Below are 19,739 nucleotides of genomic sequence, written 5' to 3'. Positions count from 1 at the left end.
GACATATTAGACTCATTTCACCTAAACGTGGACAAACTTAACATAGCTGAAGGAACACTGGGCTTGAAATCAAAAGACCCATGTTCAAATCCTGGTGCCCTCATTTGTGAGCTGAATGACCATGGGACAACAGATCTGGCATCATTTCCCTATTCAGTAAGATGGGGACATAGGAATCTCAAAGACACTGCATTTTGAACCCGTCAAACCATTTGTAATACATCCAACTACTTGCTTTGATAGAGATCTCTCTGTTTCCTCCTCTTGTGTCAGAACTTGCATCAAGCTAGCTCAGTGTCCCATTATATACTGAAATTGTAGATCACATAGCTTTTTGCAGAGAGAATGAAAGATAAGAGCAATTTAAAAGTAGTGCTCTTCTAACAATGTATGTGTGGTGAGTGCTAGTAAATGTATTATTCTGGGAAGCAGTTTTGAACTACATAGTCTGCTAAACTATTTTAGGTTAAAATTTTTATAGGGTTCCCCATGAGGGCAAATGGGAGATCAATTATGTGAGACTAGAGAGATTGTTAGAGCGCTGACTTGATGGCAGAATAGGATTCTAGCCTCCTTGGCTTGGGGGTGAATTATTGTGGCTGCTATCTTTATGGCCATGCATTCCAATTGCCACTCCATAAACTGTAAGAGTGAAAACAATAATTTTTTAAAGTATGGATGTTAATAAAAATAAATAAAAATCATAAAGCACAAAATATTATGCAAATCAAATAAGCAAAATGAAAATAGACACGATAAACATAAATTAACTTATAAGAAAAAGATAAGAAATGCAGGCCCACTATCTTTAAATGAACTAAAATGACAATGTAAGATGGAACTAAAAGATCAAAAGGATAAGATGACTAAATGAGCTTTAAGTATGCAAACAGGAGACAGAGATATTTACAATGTAAAATAATGAGCTTAAATAAGTCTGTACAGTTGCAAACAGTGGAAGAGTCTCTCACAGGAGCACACTTCTGCCGCAGAGGGAGAGGCAGGAAGCCTTCCCGATGTCCTTTCACTCTTTGGTGCTGGTGTGCTGTGACTAGGGAGGGGAATCTGGCTCATGGATGTTGGTGGTGGTGGTGGTGATGATGACGATGATATGATGACGGTGATTCACTGCCCTTTCCTGCCAGCAGAGGGCGGCCATGCAGAGAGGTGAGGACAGGCAAAGCTGGTGTGGTGAACTGAGGCATCTTAGAGCCCCGTGTTCATGACTGTTTGCTGATCTGAATGTCCCCAAAGTGTGTTAGGAAAGAGAGCTTACCTGGGTGTTTCTAATTTTTTTAAATGACTTTCAAATTATGCAGCAGCAAATACTCCTTTTTCTTTATGCTTTTTCATTCTCTGTATTTCTTGCTCAGGATGTAGTTCCAGGGGTTGGTTTTTAATTTTTTAGGAACTTAGCCCTTTCCTCTAACCCTTAAGCCTCTGGCTTCATTTCTGTTTTTTTTCTTTATTTTCCCACTTGTTGGAACCTGTTGGAAACCTGACCAATTCTCTAAAAACAGAGACACACATATACAAACACATACATACAAATAAGCTACAGCCCCTGCCATACACGTGCATATGTGCATGCACACACACACACACACACACATCCCCTCCATCCATGCATACAACCTATACCCACCTATTCATAGATTCATAGACATACACAAATAGCACATATCTTGCCCCATACACACATACACACAGTTTCACACACACACACGACCAGTGGCCATTCCATTCAGGATGCACACACACACACACACACACACTCAGTACCTCTTCCCATGCACAGGTGCATGCTCACACAGGCTCACGTGCACTGGCCTTTCTTCTTTGTGCCTTTTTTCCCCCGAGTGGCTTCTCCCTGCTGCCTTTCACATCCATCATTGCAATGCTCCCCATCTGTACTGCAGACACAGATCTGAATATTGTAAATTTATTTATTTTTTCCAGGGAGATGTTTTTAAAAAGCTTTTCCCTTGTGATCTATAAATGATGAATAATTCCATTAGAAATGTGATGGATGGTGTAACTTTTATGCAGAGTTTGTCAAGCTCAATGGTTCAGGCTTTTACTTTTAAAACAGCCCCAGGCCATGGCAGGTAGGAAACTCAATTGGCTGACACTCCAAAATCTCTCTTGCCACATTTCCCAAAGTGTGTTCCTTCGGTTCTCATAGATAATTCATGCATCTTAAAAGCAGCACTTTCTATGCCCGAACAGATTTGGGAAATGCTACAGTGAACTGACTCCTTTAATGCAGAGCTCCCCAAAGCATTTCATATGATAATTTGCTGTAGGTCATACAGTATTTCCAAAGCATATTTGGCCAGGGAACCTTATTTTTTCATCAAAACATTGTATCTCTAAGCTCAGTGTTCCATGGAAAATGATTTAGAAAATAGTGTTCTAATGAAAGTAGTACATTCTCTCTACAGCAGAGAAACTGTTTTACAGTTGTCCTTACTGAAGAGTTCAAATTTACCTCCCCATATTTCCATCACATTTGCACTTCTTTACGTGTTTAGTCCTCAAGTACAATAAACATCCATTCTAAAGCCAGTATATGATTCTGAAGAGTCTCCTGAAATCTTAAAAAAATATAGTTTTCATTATGTTTTATGTTAATATGGTTTTCTATAAAACAGGTCTTCAAAAATCAGTAATCTTTATAAGTAAGATAGTCTAATTATAGTTTGGCCAGGTATTTCTTCAACTAGAATATCCTTTCTTACTGTATATTATATGGATTATTCATGTGTGTGTGTATATATATATAAATGTATATAATATACATTTATGATGAATATATGTACGTGTGTGTATATATGTGTATATATATATACACACATACATATATTCATTTATATATACATGTATATATATATTCATGTATGTTTATATACATACATATATATGTGTGTATATATACATATATACACACACACATATATATATATACATATGTATACACACACACACACACACACACACACACGCATGTACATATATTCATCATAAATACATCAACAGAAAGGCAGTAGAAAGAAAGAGCATGCAGGCCGGGCGCGGTGGCTCAAGCCTGTAATCCCAGCACTTTGGGAGGCCGAGGCGGGTGGATCACGAGGTCGAGAGATCGAGACCATCCTGGTGAACATGGTGAAACCCCATCTCTGCTAAAAATACAAAAAATTAGCTGGGCATGGTGGCATGTGCCTGTAATCCCAGCTACTCAGGAGGCTAAGGCAGGAGAATTGCTTGAACCCAGGAGGCGGAGGTTGCCGTGAGCCGAGATCGCGCCATTGCACTCCAGCCTGGGTAACAAGCGCGAAACTCCGTCTCAAAAAAAAAAAAAAAAAAAAAAAAAAAAAAAAGAAAAGAAAAAGAAAGAGCATGTGAGGGAGAGTTCCAGTGGATGCCCCTGGAATGAGACATTGCAGACACAGCACCAGTATATATAGCAGGAAAATCTGTGCTCCCCTCTCAGCTTTCCTTTGTGATTTTCACCCGTAATAATTAACCCTGTAGGGCATTGACTGTATTGCAACCTCCACGTGATTTTTTGACACTGAACAGTTGTGCCTAAAACCAAGGCACAAAGGGCAAAACCCAAGTAGCACATTTTGGGTTAAGTAAGCATCCCTTTTTCATCCTCTTTCCAGGATATAAGGGAGTACAAATGTGAGAGTGATCATCGTGCCAAAGCTGGCACAGAATAGCTATCTTATTTGCAAGACTACATGTATCTGCCTTCTAAACTGAAAAGGGACTTTAACCAATTAGTGGCTTTCTCAAAAATTGAAGATTCCACTAGACTTCAGACCTGTTCTGTGTTTGGTCTGTACCTGTTTCTTTCTAATGCCCAGCCTGCCTATACTCATTCCTTAAGATGTCAACATGTGCTCAAAGGATCTCTCTGCTATGGAGAGTTGCATTTTAACAGGAATCAGAGATTCAGAGCCCAGATGTTTCCAAGCACAACCTGAACAGATACCTTAGGATGCCTTGGAGGGTTACAACAAACTTTCCCAGAGCGCACAGCTGTACTCAACTTTGTAATAACTTAAGCAGTTATTGTATATACTACATCAGAATAAAAAAATAATAAAAGCATATTCTATCTCCCCTTCTTTTTAGCATTAAGTACTATAGTAGGCATATAGTAGGTCTTCAGCAGGTACAGATTAGCAATAGAATAACTACGTATTCTCATTTGCATTTCTTATTGTATTTGTAAATATGGTAAATTCTTTTCTAACAACTCTTTAAATGTGGTATTTAAGAAATAATGAACATCGAAAGAAACAATAATAGAGTGGGAATTGGACCATAATATTCTACAGCTGGAAGACCATTCACCCCATCATTGCCACCCTGGTTCTTAGACCTCGGAGAGTGCACCCCCAAGGAAGATAAGCACACCATTTCCTGCAGCAGGCCATTCTACTTTGATTATCATTGGTGGAATGAACTTCTTTGCCTCAGGCTGAAAAGGTTTCCCAAAGGAAACCAGCCTTTTGTCAATGTCGCCTTTGCTTCTAGACTTCACACAGTTAATGATCATGTACTTCATCACTCTGTACCCTCCTTATTTGCTGGGAGTTTTCCAAGTTTTGTGTCTATCTTTCTGACTACCCTTTTTGTCTTTCTTTGTGATTCTGGTCCTTCTGTGTGCCCTTGGAAATGGATAGTTCACGGGGTCTCCTTTGACCTGCTCTTCTTGCTCTGTTCACTTTACTAGTATGTCATTCATTACTTTGGTGTCCAAATGCCCCTAACATTTACCAGATCCCTATAAAGATTGTTATGTCTCCTGAAATTTGGATGCGTATTTTCATCTACCTCTGGGCATCTCTGCCTACGTTTTCAGGCCCCTCAAACTTGCCTGTAGAAATGCTAAGCTCATGTTCTATGTGATGCCTTCCTTTTAGGAAATATCTCTGTTTTCCTCTTATATAGGCTTCTTCAATACATGTAAATACCTTTATAAGGATACTGTCAGTTATTTGTGACAAGCCTCATACGTACATTAAGAATCCTTTTCTAGAAAACTGGCTTTGACGTAGAAGATATCAGTTCCCAGTGATAAATTAGCCTGCACTAACTATGGCTCTTGGGTGCTATGTGCCCAACTTTCAAAAGGCATCCTGCCACGGGACTATCTGCTTCTCACAGCTAATGCATAATTGAGATGTTGATTATTTATCATGTTTTAGCTCTAATTATAATTCCCCAAAGTGTTACGCTGAAATGCTCTTTCCTTAAAGGCTAGGTGTTTTTAAAATGCGGAACAAGTGTCATCTTATTTGAAAGCTCTTCCGTTGAGATGGCCTTTGCCAAGAACATATTCTTCAAACAAGATGTGCTATTTTCAAGCTGAAGATTACATTTAGGACAAAACATCTACAGAAAATTAATACTTTGTCAAGGCCACTTTAGAATTGGAGTAACCAGTTTCTCCTCCTTGGGGACTCTTGTTCTGGCCTCAGATACTGCTGGTTTCGAAGCAGGGTGCAAAGGCAGCCCTCTCCGCTCTGCTGATTTGTTTTCATGTGATCCTTTCAGAATAAGATTATCCTGGACCCCATGACGTTCAGCGAGGCCAGGTTCCGGCCGTCCTTGGAGGAGAGGCTGGAGAGCATCATCAGCGGCGCCGCGCTGATGGCGGACTCCTCCTGCACGCGGGACGACCGGCGCGAGAGGATCGTGGCGGAGTGCAACGCCGTGCGGCAGGCGCTCCAGGACCTGCTCAGCGAGTACATGAATAATGTAAGTCTTGGGCTCTCCATTCTCATGTCTCGGTGGATTCTGTTCTGCAATCGTGCTGCTCTTTTGGAAGCATGGATAGCAGGACAGGAGAACAGACAGGTGTTCACCAGAGAGAGTCTGGTGAAACCAAAGAACTAACTGCTTTGGGAGCGTGCGGTCATGCTTCAGAATGCATTGTTGGTTGGTTGGTTGGTTGGTTGGTTGGTTGGTTTTAACGTGGAACAGATTGATGGCAAATGAGCTCTTTCATTTTTTACTTGGCTGATTTCTTCTTGGTCATTTTAGTGGCTGCATTTTGAGGTAGCTAAGATTTCAACTGGTAAAGGTAGATGATGGATGGAAACAGGTGCGGATATAGTAAGTCCTCTGTTACAAAGAGCACTTTCAAACCTAAAGATAGCTATAGATGCTAATCTTTGGCCCTAAGAGGCATTAATACATCTACCAGGTTTAAAAAGCGTTTGGATAGGGTTATTTAAGGAAAAGTTCTATCTGTAGTAAAACTTGCAGGTGTTTTATTGATGCAGAGTCAGGAATTGCTTATAAGAGTGAGTCTCTAAGTTTTCAAATAGGTATGTATGAGTGGTATCTAATTTTGGCACATAATAGCTATCCTTTCCTATAGTTATAAAATGTGACAGTTTCTGTATACCTTTAACCTGCAAGAAGGTGATGAAACTCATATTCTTTGCCTTGAAAGGCACTAAATTATGGCTGTATTGATTTGCTACATTCATTCAGCTGAGACGATGCCCAGAGCTTGCAACAGTGAACGATCTGTACTTCCCCATTTCCTGGACTTTCGGGTTTGAGAGCATTCAGCACAAATTGGGGAAAAGAAATGTAGATAAAGTGAAGTCTTGATACTACATTTTGAAGGAATGCCCTGTATAGCGACCAAGTAGGGAACCAGGGACACTGAAAATCTGCTCACAGGGACTGAAGTCCATGTTGAGTATTATTAGAACACCCTGAGGCAATGCTGAGACAAGAGGCCGTTCTGTGTCTCTCCCTTCAGCATCTTGCCACTCCCATCATGAGTAAAATATGCAGCTAACAGACATGCAAGCAAGGAGTCAGTGTTGACATGGCAGTGCTCCTCCTGCAGACCCTTCAGAGAACTTACTCAGAAAGCAAAAAGATGTCCATGAAAAAACCTTACAAACTAAAAAAACCAAAATCTGTTTCCTTTCTGTGAACCTTCAGATTCTTCGATTTTCGAAGACTTGGCCATTTTCAGCATACAAAGAATAAAATGTGGATCCATCATGTGGGACCCAGCTCCTTGTGAGGATGTCTCTTTAGGACCCTGGATGACCAAACCTTTCTATAATTTTGATCTATGGGTATTATGTAGGGTACAGCTAGAAATGTTGATCACCACAGTCTCCCAACTGAGTGGATCTTTTCAATAGCAGATGTGTCAACAAAGAATGTTTATAAACTCTGAGACCCGGTCTGTTTGCTGTTGCTCTTGTTGTTAACAAAATAGCAAAGGGCTAATTACTTGGATCTGGAGTTTGGTTTTACATTAAGGCACACTAGTGATTCTGTCAATGAATAGTTACTGCCAAAGAAGGAAGTAGAAGCTACACAGATAACAATGATGCTTATGATCTAAATTGTGTTCCTGTAAATAGAAATTACTGAACATGATTAAATAAGAATTGATCAAGATGTGACATGTAATTTTCAGTTTGGTGTCTAGAATCCTGCCAACTAGAAGTTTTTCTTTCAGTGCAGGCCCATACAGATCAGCAGAGCTGATGGATTTTTGTATTTTATTGACTCCAGACAATTTTGATTTCTGTTCACAGGCTTGTGATACAGGAATGTTTTGTGTTTTATTGAAATCTTAGTTCCTATTTTGACATGGTTACAGGCAATATATCAATGGGTATAGTGCTTACATTTCAAAACGCACAAGTTCTATTCACATTGAAACGTCATGATCAAAGCCTGAAATAAAACACGTCAGACTTGACATTTATGTAAACTGTATAACATTTAGTTGGATTTCACACTTCTTTGGTGATTTCAAGGTAGGATTGGATGCAGCCAGATCACCTTCATAATCTCTTCAAATGAGTCCAGTACACTCATTTCTACTGCTGCACAATTTGCATTTATTTTGATATATCATATATGAATACAAAAACACATCCACATCTATGCCTTGACTGAAAAGTCTGTTATAGTTAACAGCAACTGGTGAATCACTCTACCATTCCTGGGCTGTTATATTTCTCTTTCAATTTTGTAAGTTCTGAGAATAAAGGTGTTATCAAATTAACACCTTGCAAGTTTTCACTCTAATGTGCTAGGCAGCATCATTAGGACAAGTAAGTTGTTAAACTGAAAAAATTTAAAAATCAGCATAACTGACATTTCTGTTTTCTAACAATCTCCTCATCAGTCCCAGATGAACATTCCACTTATAACGCTTGCTTTTAGCTGAAGCTGTTCTAAAATTGTATACATGCCAAATTGTATGACACAGAGGGAGATAGAGGTTATGGAGAGAAGCTGTGTATCGTACCTGATAGAAAAATGGTCTTTATGGGGCAGGGGCCATGACTTAGCCACATAGTTTCCATTGAGCTCACTAGGATATCAGTCATGTGCTAGATATTTCCACAAATGTACATCCTACTTGATGAAGGTGGGTGTGCAACCCGAAGATGTCAACAAGAATTGTGCAGTTAAAAGAAACTGTGGTATGGGAAAAAAGACTAGGTGAACAGAGAGAGGCATGTGGTGAAAATTATGATCACCGATCTGGCAGTGGTAGGAAGGATTATTGGAATTCTTTAGGAAAGCTTTGACTAGCCTTAAGTTGCTTTATCAAGTTGAAGATATGACCCAAAGTGAAAATATTCTTAAAAATAATCCTCCTTTAAGTAGACTATTATTATTGTATATATGTGAAGACTAATGAATAGAGAGAGACTTAAAAGTGAGGTCTATAGATGTTAATTTGGATGAGTGCCATCAGTGTGGTGGTTGAAGTATTATGCTAAGTACTATAAATAATTCCAAATTACAATGAACACATAAACCTTTCTCGGGAACCTATAATTTTATGCTGCTTTTTTTGGTTACAGTATAAACATTTTATGGGTTATATTAGGAAGAATATTGTGATGGATAAACATTTAGAATATTTTATTCATTCAACAGATGTATATTGTCTGCCTGGCCATTGGTGCCAGGCATTGCTCTAGGCTTCTGGAGATACAGAAGGAGCAAAACAGGTAAAATTCTCTGCTTGCTCTCATGTAGCTTACACGGTTGTGGGAGGAGACAGGCAGTAAATACTAAGTGATCTGAACGAGAGTTACCTCAGACGGTGATAAATGCAAAGAGGAAGTCTAAAACCTGGGAGTTAGAGGACACTGGGTACTGCTGTAATTAAGAATGGCCTAGGAAGGTGCTTTGAAAGGATGACATTAGATCAAAGACCTTTCAGAGGTGAGGAAGCAAAGCGGCCTTGAGGAGGAAGGGATGACAAGGTCAAGGGCCTTGCTGCGAGCGGGTGCCTGGTGTGTCTGAGGCACCGTGGGAGTCAGAGTGGCTGGTGTGAGTAGAGGGGTAGCAGGAGATGGCGGCTGCGTGGTGCTGAAGCATCAGTCTGTGCAGGGCCTGGTGAACCATTATACGGAATTTGACTTTCATTCTAATGGAATTAGAAGCCATTGCAGAGTAGTGAGTGAAAGATACCACGATTCAGGTGTTGGGAACAGGCCACAAAGGCAAAATGGGTGAAAGCAGGAGGGCAAGTGAGGAGGCCCTGAGTCCCGGAGTATTCATGAAAGGATGTTGTCTTGGGCCAGTGGATAGCAGTAGAAGTAGAACAGAGTATTCAAATACTGACTATAAATAAATTTTGTTTATAAAGTAACTAGTAAGAAGAATGTATCTGTTTTATGAACATAAAAGCGACATTTGCATTTTGAATGGTTTGCATTTGGAATGATTTGCATTTTGAATGACAGTTAAAGTTGTATCAGTTGCAACTAATATGATATCTTCATTTGGATTTGGTTGCACAGGAAATTCTGATGTTGAAACAATTTGTAAATAGCTTTCTTGGCAATGCCTGGATAATCTGCTAAATAGACTGCATTTGAAAGGGGAGTTAAGTAGAAAAATTTTGTTTCAATGTTATATCACCAAAAATGTCTAAGTGTGGTTCACATTCTTATAAATATAAAAGACGAGAAAAATTTAATACTTATTCTAAGTATTAAACTGTAACACAGAACCATAAGGAAAAAAATCACTACTTATTGTAGATACTAAAACTGTAAATGCAGAACAATAAGGAGCTGCATTAAAGTGTTACTTCTTTATGCACCATTCACAGTTAGACCTTGAGGAGAATTTGCAATGAGCAGATGTGCCTGGTCCTTGTTGTATCTTGTGCTCTGCAACCTGTTTCCATTTTATGTGCATAGACTCTCTGTGTAGGTCTATTTTTTTTAAAATACTAATTTAGAGTTATAGTTTTCTTAAATAATCATACAGTTAAACTATTTTCAAATGCTGGCAGAGAGCCTGGTGGCATAAAATAATGACTTGCTGCTGTTCTCTGCTGTAAAATATGGTGAGAGATATTTTTAATTGTATTCTTTAAAATAATTACAATTGTATATTTTTTTAAATTTTGGATCTGACTTTTTTGTTCAAACCTCTTGAAGCATCTAAGTGAAGCCCTAGGTTTAACAATTTGTAAACCATTAATATATTGAAGGCATTGAAAGCACATGAAGACATATTGATATGGGAACATATACAATACTACAAGTGTTTGAAGCATTGTCATAGCCTTTGTTAGAGAGTAGAATTTAATGTAAAGTTGGTTCCTGAAGGAGGACACTTGTGAGGATCTGAGGACTAAAATAGGGTCTGAAAAGGTTATTTCCAGCCCGGTTCTGTAGCCTGTACACAGCAAAGCTCCAGTATGCTGTTCCGCAATACTAGATGAATAATACATAAGATGGTATCCAAGGCCACAGGATCTCTGAGAATAGTGGTTTTTACATTTTTTTATAGTGAAAAAGAAATATATGTTCACTATAAGGAACAAAAAACAAAGAAGAACGTAAAATATCTCATTCCCCAAAATAATTAATGCTAATAATTTGGTATATGCCTTTCCAATGTTTCTGAGCAGATAGGAGTGGTATACTCTCTCTCTCTCTCTCTCTCTCTCTCTCTCTCTCACACACACACACACACACACACACACACACACAAACACACATTACACCTTGCATATTTTTTATAAAATGGACTCATTTGTAAATGGTGTTTTGCAATCTATTCTCTTTACTCAGTATATTGTGAATATGTTACCATATCAATAAACATTATCTAACCTTATGTTTACTGGCTGCATAGCATTTTATTATACAAATATGTGATAATCATTTAGGGGCAATTCATTTTGAGTGTACTTTTAGGGAGAAGGCTTGGAAAAGATAAGTAGGGGAAACTTTTCCTGCTGGCAGTACAGAGTTCTGATTCAGACCCAAAACGTGACTGAGAAACAAAACGAGAACGAAGCGAGGACACAGCTTTCCAGTTTCTGTGGTTCAGGGGATCCCTGAAAAGTCTTGTGCAATCAGATTTTTCCATATAGACAAAATTTGAATGCCTCTGGGGATTTTATTTGAAATAATCTTATATGCAATTTTTCTGTATTATATTGATTTTATGTATAAATATGATTTTTATCTATCAGAATTTCTTTAAATTGGCTGTATGTTACGGCCAAGAGCGGCCCAGAACTAGTTGGCAAGTTCAGTCTTTGGGTTTGATCTAAAATCCCAGAGAAAGATTGAATACTTCTGAAGACACTGCCATCAGAAAGATAACTTTGCCGTAGGAATTGCTATACTGCCACATTTCTTCCATATGGGAAGGCAGGAAAAATACTGAGTAGCTCTTATTACTTAAGAATAAGGCTAATTGTTGATTAAACATAAAATCTGTTTTGTGTATTATCTAGATCTTCTCTTTTCTCTCCTTTCTATTATTATGTAGATCAGGGAATGCAATTCACTGAATTCAGCTCGGCTAATTATAACTTTCTCTATTAAGCAGTATGACAACACAATATAGAACGTAATGTTTGAAAATGGTTGTGGACAATAGGAGATCTAATGTTGCCCATACCTTCTCCTAATGGCTCTGCATTCTAATGCAAAATTGAGAGTTGCCTTAATGAGATTGGTAGCTTCATTCAAGGGAAGGAGTTCTAATACTCCACATTGGTGCCGGTGGTAAGGAGGTTTTCCTTGCCTTTTCTTACTTGTATACTTTCTTCTCTTTCCTTTTCTCTGTCTTCACATATGTTGAGTGCCATCATCTCTATTAATTTTGAGCTTCAAATTCCTCTGTGCATGTACACTTGCCAAACAAAACTTTTACTTCCTTGAAGAGAGAGTTTTTAAATTTGTTTGTTGTTCTTCTCCTTCTTCTTCTCTTTTTTTTTTTTTTTTTTTTTAAGACAGAGTCTGTCTCTGTCACTCAGGCTGTAGTGCAATGGCGGGATCTTGGCTCACTGCAGCCTCTGCCTCCTGGGTTTAAGCAATTCTCCCTGCCTCAGCCTCCCGAGTAGTTGGGATTACAGGCATACTCCACCTTGCCAGGCTAATTTTTGTATTTTTAGTAGAGACCTGGTTTCACCATGTTGGCCAAGCTGGTCTCAAATTCTTGACCTGAGGCAATCCACCTGCCTCAGCCTCCCAAAGTGCTGAGATTACAGTGTGAGTCACCACATTCGGCCTTAAATTTGCTTTTAATTGGTATTTCTTGCTCAGATATTGCAAAAGTACAGCTATGTTACCAATCCTTTCTCTGAAGCGAAAAACTATTCTTTGAATCTGTTCTTCCAAGGAAGTGTATATAGTTGGAGTGGAAGTCTTTAGAACAGCGTTTTGGCTTCTGCCTTGCAGCATGGCTCTGCTGGCATTTCCAGGTAGATTTCACCATATGCTTACTTGTACTGGGTACCTCCCAAAGGTACCCAGAAACTGGTAGAGGGTAATACAAACTTATATTTTTTCTTACTTCCTTCTTCTTATATTGTTATGATCATATTCCCTTTCTAATGGTGCTCAACTGTGTTTCCTGTAATGGTATCTTAGAGAACCAAGGGATGTCACGCTGGCATATGTTGGCTGGCACTGACCCAGGCACAGGTGGTGGGAGAATCTCCGGTCACTCTGGCTGGATATCTTCTCTGGTAGAATTATGATGGGGAGAGTGTGAAAGCTTATGTCAGGCTCAGGTGTGGCCCAAAGCAGGTGTGCACTGGCTGTGAAAAGCACCAGGAGGAGATCTAGACTGGCACAGTTGGTTGGCATGAGGGTGCCCTGGACATAGGACCCATTATGGCTTTGGAACACAAATGTAGGTAACATCCAGGCCCGTGGGAACGTGACAGTTCTTCTTGGGTCTTAAAGTGCCCAAGGTATAGGCTGGTTATTCCAGTGAGGGACTGAGGTCCTTTAAAAAGTATGGCACGTTGTACACATTTTCTATTACATATTATCAGCCCAGGACATATGATTAAATGACTGACAGGATCCCAGGACAGTTAGGATTAACTAGACTTGTTTCCTTTGCATCAGCAAGCCAGCTCTTGGTGCAATCTCACATACCATTTCCTTGTCGAGAAGAAGGGCCTTTTCTTCATGACCACCCCCAAACCTTGACCCCCTGACTCTCCACTGTGGATGGTTTAGCAGAGGTAACAAGCTTGTGCTTTGTTGCCATCTAAACATTGGCTCAAATCTGTTTTATCGCTTTGAAGCGACATAACCTTAGGCAAGGTTGAGTGACTCCCTGAGCCTCAACATTCTCAGCTGTAAAGTGGCAATAATAGGATCCACTTTATGGGGGTGCCTGCAGATCAGATGAGAGCAAGGCAGTCAGCTCAGTGTCAAAGAAAACTCAGATTTGCTTCCTTGTTCTCACCAATGCTCTCGATCCCTGTTTTAGTTTATTAATCTCAAATTAAAAATCATATGCTCTTACGGTTATTGAAGTCTTTTCAGACATAAGAAGTATAGATGGATACAGGAAAAGCTTTGCTGGATGTGTCTGCCCTGGGTCTGGTACTCCCCTGCTGGTCCCTGAGTTGCCAGAGATGCGTCTGGCCTTGTGGCCCTGCCTACAAGCACTCTATGGAGAACACTAATTATAATTATTGCCAAGGCCAGAAAAAGACATAATGAAAGCCCTTCTTATAACATTAGAAGATTTTTAGAGGACTTGAGGAAAAATAACTAAGACTGGTAGTCCTGGGAAGTCAGAGTGTGAACAATAAGAGCAGGCCTCTGCGCTCTTAGAAGTTGTACTCAAAGTTTTGGTTTAATAAAGGAAGACATCTCACCTCATTTGTTAAGCTTGTGTGAGTCAGAAGATGAGGTGTCTTCCTTTTATTGGTTCCTTAGGCTTCTGGTAGAGAGAAGCAAGTGGGGATATTTCCGGATCCTGTGGATAAGAAAGAGGGATGAGCGAGACTCTGTCTTAAAAAAAAAAAAAGAAAGAAAGAGGGATGGAAATTTCATGTAAGCATGGGGGAAATTTCTGGCATATTTTACTACTACGATCCTCTTTAACAGCTCAAAACTGTGAGTCAGAGATGTTCAGTCTTAAGGATGGGAATGGGGTTGGTGGTCTCCAGTCAGAAGCTGTTTTTTTTGAAACCTAGATTTGTTCTGAAGGGTCCAGAGTAGTCATTTAAAGTGTGCACTTTAGAAGATTAACGAACACCATGCCAGGCTGAGAGTTCTGCTTTAGGGGATTTCCTCTTATGGAGAGCTCCTAAAGTTAGCAGGGATCCAGCAATGCATTTATTATCTAGTATGGACACGTCGACAATCAGCAAAGCAACTGGCCACTGGCCAGCTATCTCTTGATTAGGAGGATTTTGGGAAAACAGGCTTGCCATCAAAAGGAGCCCCCAGCGTTTGTTCCGTAATGAATGTATTCTGAGCACTGAAGGTCACAACAACTCCAGGACTGTTGGCTTCATTATTGTGAAAAAACAGTATTGAGCAATCGATACTTTTATCTCTTTTCCTGGACTCACTGCCTCCCAGCCCAGCATTCTCTCTCCTTCCCTCCCTCCCTCATTTTCTCCCTTCCAACTATGTGCCTGGTGAAATTCTTAAAAGCTCTTTGGAATTCGTGAATTAACTCACAGGAATGTAAGGGAATTACTAAGAGAAAATAAATGACAAGAAAATAATTAACTGGAGATGGGCCTGCAGGTTTCTCATGGCCTAGACTTGGGTTTTAAATGAGGCATTGGGTGGAAAGAACAAGACAAAGAACAGTAGGTACAAAGAACGGAGCCTGGTGACCCAGCTAGATGGCCATTCAGATTAGGGGCCTCAGTAGAAAGCCTGGGTTCCCAGATAATGATACCACTGGGGTTTGATCTAAGAAAGTAAAACTTCCATACAGAGAGTAAAAATGGGAATGTGTGCTGTCTTGGCCTTTAGAGTGATAAAACAAGAACACCTTCTGCTCTAAAAATTTTTAACCACAAGCCCATAATCACTCAGTATCAGGGCCAGAAACTAGATTCCAGCGTGGCCTAAAGTTTTTCCAGAATTTATTTTAAAAGCATTTTGGGTGGTGGGTTGCCAGGTACTTGGTAGAAGCAAATACCAATGCCTTCCAGAGGAATACACTTTAAACCTGGGTCTCAAAGCATTTCCAAAGATAAAGTTACAAAGATCGTAAGCTGACCTTCCAGCATCCCTAAAAGCAAAACCAAATAAACCATTGTGAATGAGAGTTGGCAAAGACAACCGGTTATGGATTAGCCCTGCAAGAGTTTCAGGTTTGCATTGATTAGGTACAGATTCTAAAATACTTTAAAGGAATTAAAGAGAGCACTGGACTTTTGATGCAGGAGCAGGGGGCTGTCAGCACTGACTGGGCAGACTTGGAAAGCAGGACTGGGAGCTGTGGTGGTGGAGTGATAGGGGCTTTTTTCTTCAATGGGTGGGGCAGGTGGATCTTGGCCAGTCCTCCTCTTGGTAGCCTAGTATGCCACAAGCCTGGACAAATAGGGAAGAAGGAAACATGGTAGCTGAGAGTGTCCGACCTTTGCTATTCAGATTGGTGCTGTTGGTAATCTCTTGACTGGGACTTAGTCATCTCTTAGCAACCCTTTGGTTGAATATCATTCACTTTATCCACAGCAGGCTTCTCTAAATGAACTCTTCTTGGTGACAGAATGGAAAAAGAAAATCTGCCAAACGAAACAGGAGATGGAAATAAAAGTCTACTTCAAGAGCAAAATTAAGTTCCACACTTAGAACTCTAGCTAGTTTCTCCCCTTATCAAACAGACTCCTCACTGAGCCCTTGAAAGTTCGTTCAGTCAATAGGATGAGGAAGAGCAAGTAATATTATGAGTGAGGAGAGAGCTGTCTCCGACTTAGTAGAGCTGAGATTGTTGACGTAGCTGACAGCGAGGTCATCAGATTTGGCCAATCTAGTTAAGGCAGTCTGCACAGCACATGCCTGGACAGCACAATTGATCTTTTCGGAAGAGCCTTCTGGTATTTCAATGAAGACTTCACACAATTGACAGGGAGAGCAGCAGGCTGCGCTCCACCATCAAAAACTGATGAACCTGGAAAAACCTTCCCTTTGAATTAACAAAGTATGTAGGAAGATCCGAACTCCGGGTTTCTTGTTTCCAAATGGCTTGTTCCAAAGATAAGCTCCTTCGCTGGGGCCCCTCCTTGCTCAGCCCCAATGTGGCCTTGAGCTCTGAGAGTCATTATTATTTTTTATTCAGTTAGAAAATTGTTACACTCTAAGAACTGAGTGTTTCACTGGTTGGTGACATGTCTAAAGCCTCTCCATGCCTCAAACATATCAAGTACTTTGCATTTACTATCTCTGTGATTAAAATATTCCTTCATAAACTTTGCATGGATGCTCCTTCTCCTCCCACCAAGTTTCAGCTCAAATATGTTGCTCTTGACTACATCAGTGCATTTATTTCTGCCATAACACTTGTCACACTCCAAAATCACACCATCTGATTGTTTGGGTATCATCTTCTCCTCCATTGGAATTTACCTTCCATGAAGAGGGTTGCTGTATTGTTTACAATCCCCAGTATCTGCTGTATGTAGCCTGGCACATGGGAGACTGTAAATAAATATTTTTTGAATAAATACATGAATTTCCTTTCATCCCCCTTTTCTCCTGATAATAAAGAAACAACATAACCCATATGTTGTGATAACTTTGAGTCACATATCGTGGAACCCAATGATTGATCTTCTTTCTCTGCTCTACCTGATAAAACACTGAGTGCATTAGCTAAGGTTAACTATGCTTGGCTTCTTCATGCCTCACTATGCAGTTCCCAGGCTTTTCACTACAGTTAAAGCTTTATTTAAGGCCCTGGCAGAGGCCACATCAATTCTTTCAAGAAAGGAATGAAATGATCCCAGTAACTATTAGTAGAGATAAAAGTGATGCAAAGCATGTCACTTGCTTGCTTTTCAGTTCAAAGAGCTCCACCAAGATGCTCACTCTTATTTCTGTCACTACAGCATGACTCTTTGGGCATGAGCTCTTGAGGTTGTGTCTGAGAGCTTGGAGGAGCTGAATTATTTTCAGTTCACAGCATTCTGTAGGCTGGACTGGGGACTTTGGAAATTTCCTAACTCATCACTCCGTAGAAGACAAAATAATTTGCATGTGTACCTGAAGAGACCAATTAACAGAAGAGAAAGGTGATAGTTTAGCTTTTTAAAATTAGGCACTCTGTTTGCAGAGTCCCAGCCCCAACTACAGAATCACAGTCTCCTGCTGAGGGGGTTCTGATCTCTAAATTGAGCAAGTAGCCCAGCTGATTCTTATGAACAGACAAGTTAGGGAACACCTGATGTAATAAGTAAGTGCAGCAAATTGAGAGTTGATTTAATACAGCACGAGTTAAAAACAGGTTTTCTGTTTGTGAGTGGGAATAAATTCTTTTGTAAGAAATCATCAAGTAAACTATCTTTAGGGAGATAGATATTATTATGTGTTAAATTATTATGATAGAGCTATGTATTATTCAGCCTAGACATTCACAATATAAGAGGAGACTCGTGAAGCTGGATGGCTAATCTCTTCTTTGAATTCCTTAGAAATGGAAGAGCAAATCTTCACCAGCACCTTGCCCTGCGAGATACTAACTAAAGGGTAGATGTTTCTAAAAGCTTTCACCTCACCACTCTCAAACACACCTCATCCTACTCATCTGCTTTTGCATTTATAGAAGACCATTTTATCCTTGGAAGGACTGTGCTCTCAAATGTCAGAACTAGAATACCAAGTTGCACAGATTATTCAAAAATTCTCTTTCTTAACTGCTTAATTGCTGACCTCAATTATCTATTAACTCTGCTGGTTTGAATGCAGCTGAGAGACTTAACAGCATCAACCCAGAGCTATGCCATTTCCAGTTTACGCCTTGAATTGAGCTTTCGTCCTTGGTACTTTTGGTGACTATTCTAGGGCACTGTTTCTAAAAGGAAGGAACGTTTTGCCTGACTGCTTGTGAAATTCTTATATCTGTGTATCAGGACAACATAAACAGAATTTTTTTTTCTTTCTGTTGAAATGGAGTCTTGCTCTGTCCTCCAGGCTGGAGTACAGTGGGGTGATCTCCACTCACTGCAACCTCCACCTCCTAGATTTAAGTGATTCTCCTGCCTCAGCCTCCCAGGTAGCGGGGATTACAGGTGCCCACCACCACGGCCAGCTAATTTTTTGTATCTGTAGTAGAGACGGCATTTCAACATGTTGGCCAGGATGGTCTTGGACTCCTGACTTCACGATCCGCCCGCCTCAGCCTCCCAAAGTGCTGGGATTATAGGCGTGAGCCACCGCGCCTCACCAGAGATTTTTTAAAACACATATTCCAGGATCCTGCCTTGGTCCTAAAATGACAAAATCTCCAGAGAAAGAGCTGGGAAGCTTTGTTTTAGCAAATATCCCAGGGAATTCTCCTGCCTGCAGTCCTGTACCAGCCTTGGACTACGCCAGCATTGAGAATCGTCTGACGTAATCAACGCTGCTTTCAGAGACAGGTACCATATGTTTCCTTTTTCCATTTTCTTACTTACATTTTCACAGTGTTATTTATTGTTATTTCTCTTTACCTTCGAAATTATCCTCTACTACTCCTTGCCATGAAACTAGTGAAGACCTTTGGAGGCCTATATTTTCTTCCCATTTTTCCCCCAAAGTGAATCAAGAAGACAATATTTGCATGTTATGCAAATTTCACGTCAATTAAAAAAAAAAAAAAAAACGACATTGGCCTTTCTTATTATTTCGTCTGCACACTTGGGTGTTAGGAGGAATCAGTCCTGTGGTCTGGTGATTAATTTCACACTATTACTCCTGCGAAATAGACAGGTACATCTTTTTCCATGTATCTTATGGATATAGTAAATGCTGTTTCCATGAGAAACTTAAAGATATTCTGATTATCGGAACTTCTCTTCCTTTTTTTCACCATTGGCCTAATTTTAGGCTTCTTACCTCTTCCGTTGCCCGTTTTCCTCATCTACTAGTTTATTTCTAACCACTTGGAAAACCTATAAAACCGTACCCTTTTTTCCCTCTTTTTTGTTTTTCAGTTCTTTCAAGATTCTCAGAGGATCACTATTCATTTTCCTAAAACCTCTGCTTCGGGATTTCAGATTACTTAGATGGAAATAAGTAGCAAGCTATCCTCAGTAAAATTATTAAGGACCTTCCCAGGGTCACATGTTTAGATACAAACTAAAATTGGAAGTCAGGTCTTCTGGTCTCTTTATTGCCATTCTTTGATTGTTTTCATTACTTTGCATTGTATATTAATGAATCTAGGCACAACATTCGATTTTTGACATTCTGTTTTCTCCATTTAAAGCCCTA

General features: G+C 39.9%; 1 protein-coding gene across 4 annotated transcripts in view; it reads left to right on the top strand.

Moving 5' to 3' along the window:
- The window catches only part of CTNNA2 (catenin alpha 2), a 1,155,573-nt gene that overhangs the window by 420,284 nt on the left and 715,550 nt on the right, over positions 1–19,739 (top strand). For all 4 annotated transcript variants that reach the window (XM_074397692.1, XM_003922543.4, XM_010333399.3 and 1 more), the window contains exon 7: positions 5,572–5,775. In XM_074397692.1, coding sequence (XP_074253793.1) covers positions 5,572–5,775 — 204 coding nt within the window. The remainder of the gene's footprint in view (positions 1–5,571; positions 5,776–19,739) is intronic.

This window comes from Saimiri boliviensis, chromosome 1 (genome assembly GCF_048565385.1).
Source record: "Saimiri boliviensis isolate mSaiBol1 chromosome 1, mSaiBol1.pri, whole genome shotgun sequence".
NCBI lineage: Eukaryota > Metazoa > Chordata > Mammalia > Primates > Cebidae > Saimiri > Saimiri boliviensis.
Note: the sequence above shows the minus strand (reverse complement) of the source record. Positions and strands in the feature narration are given on the sequence as shown.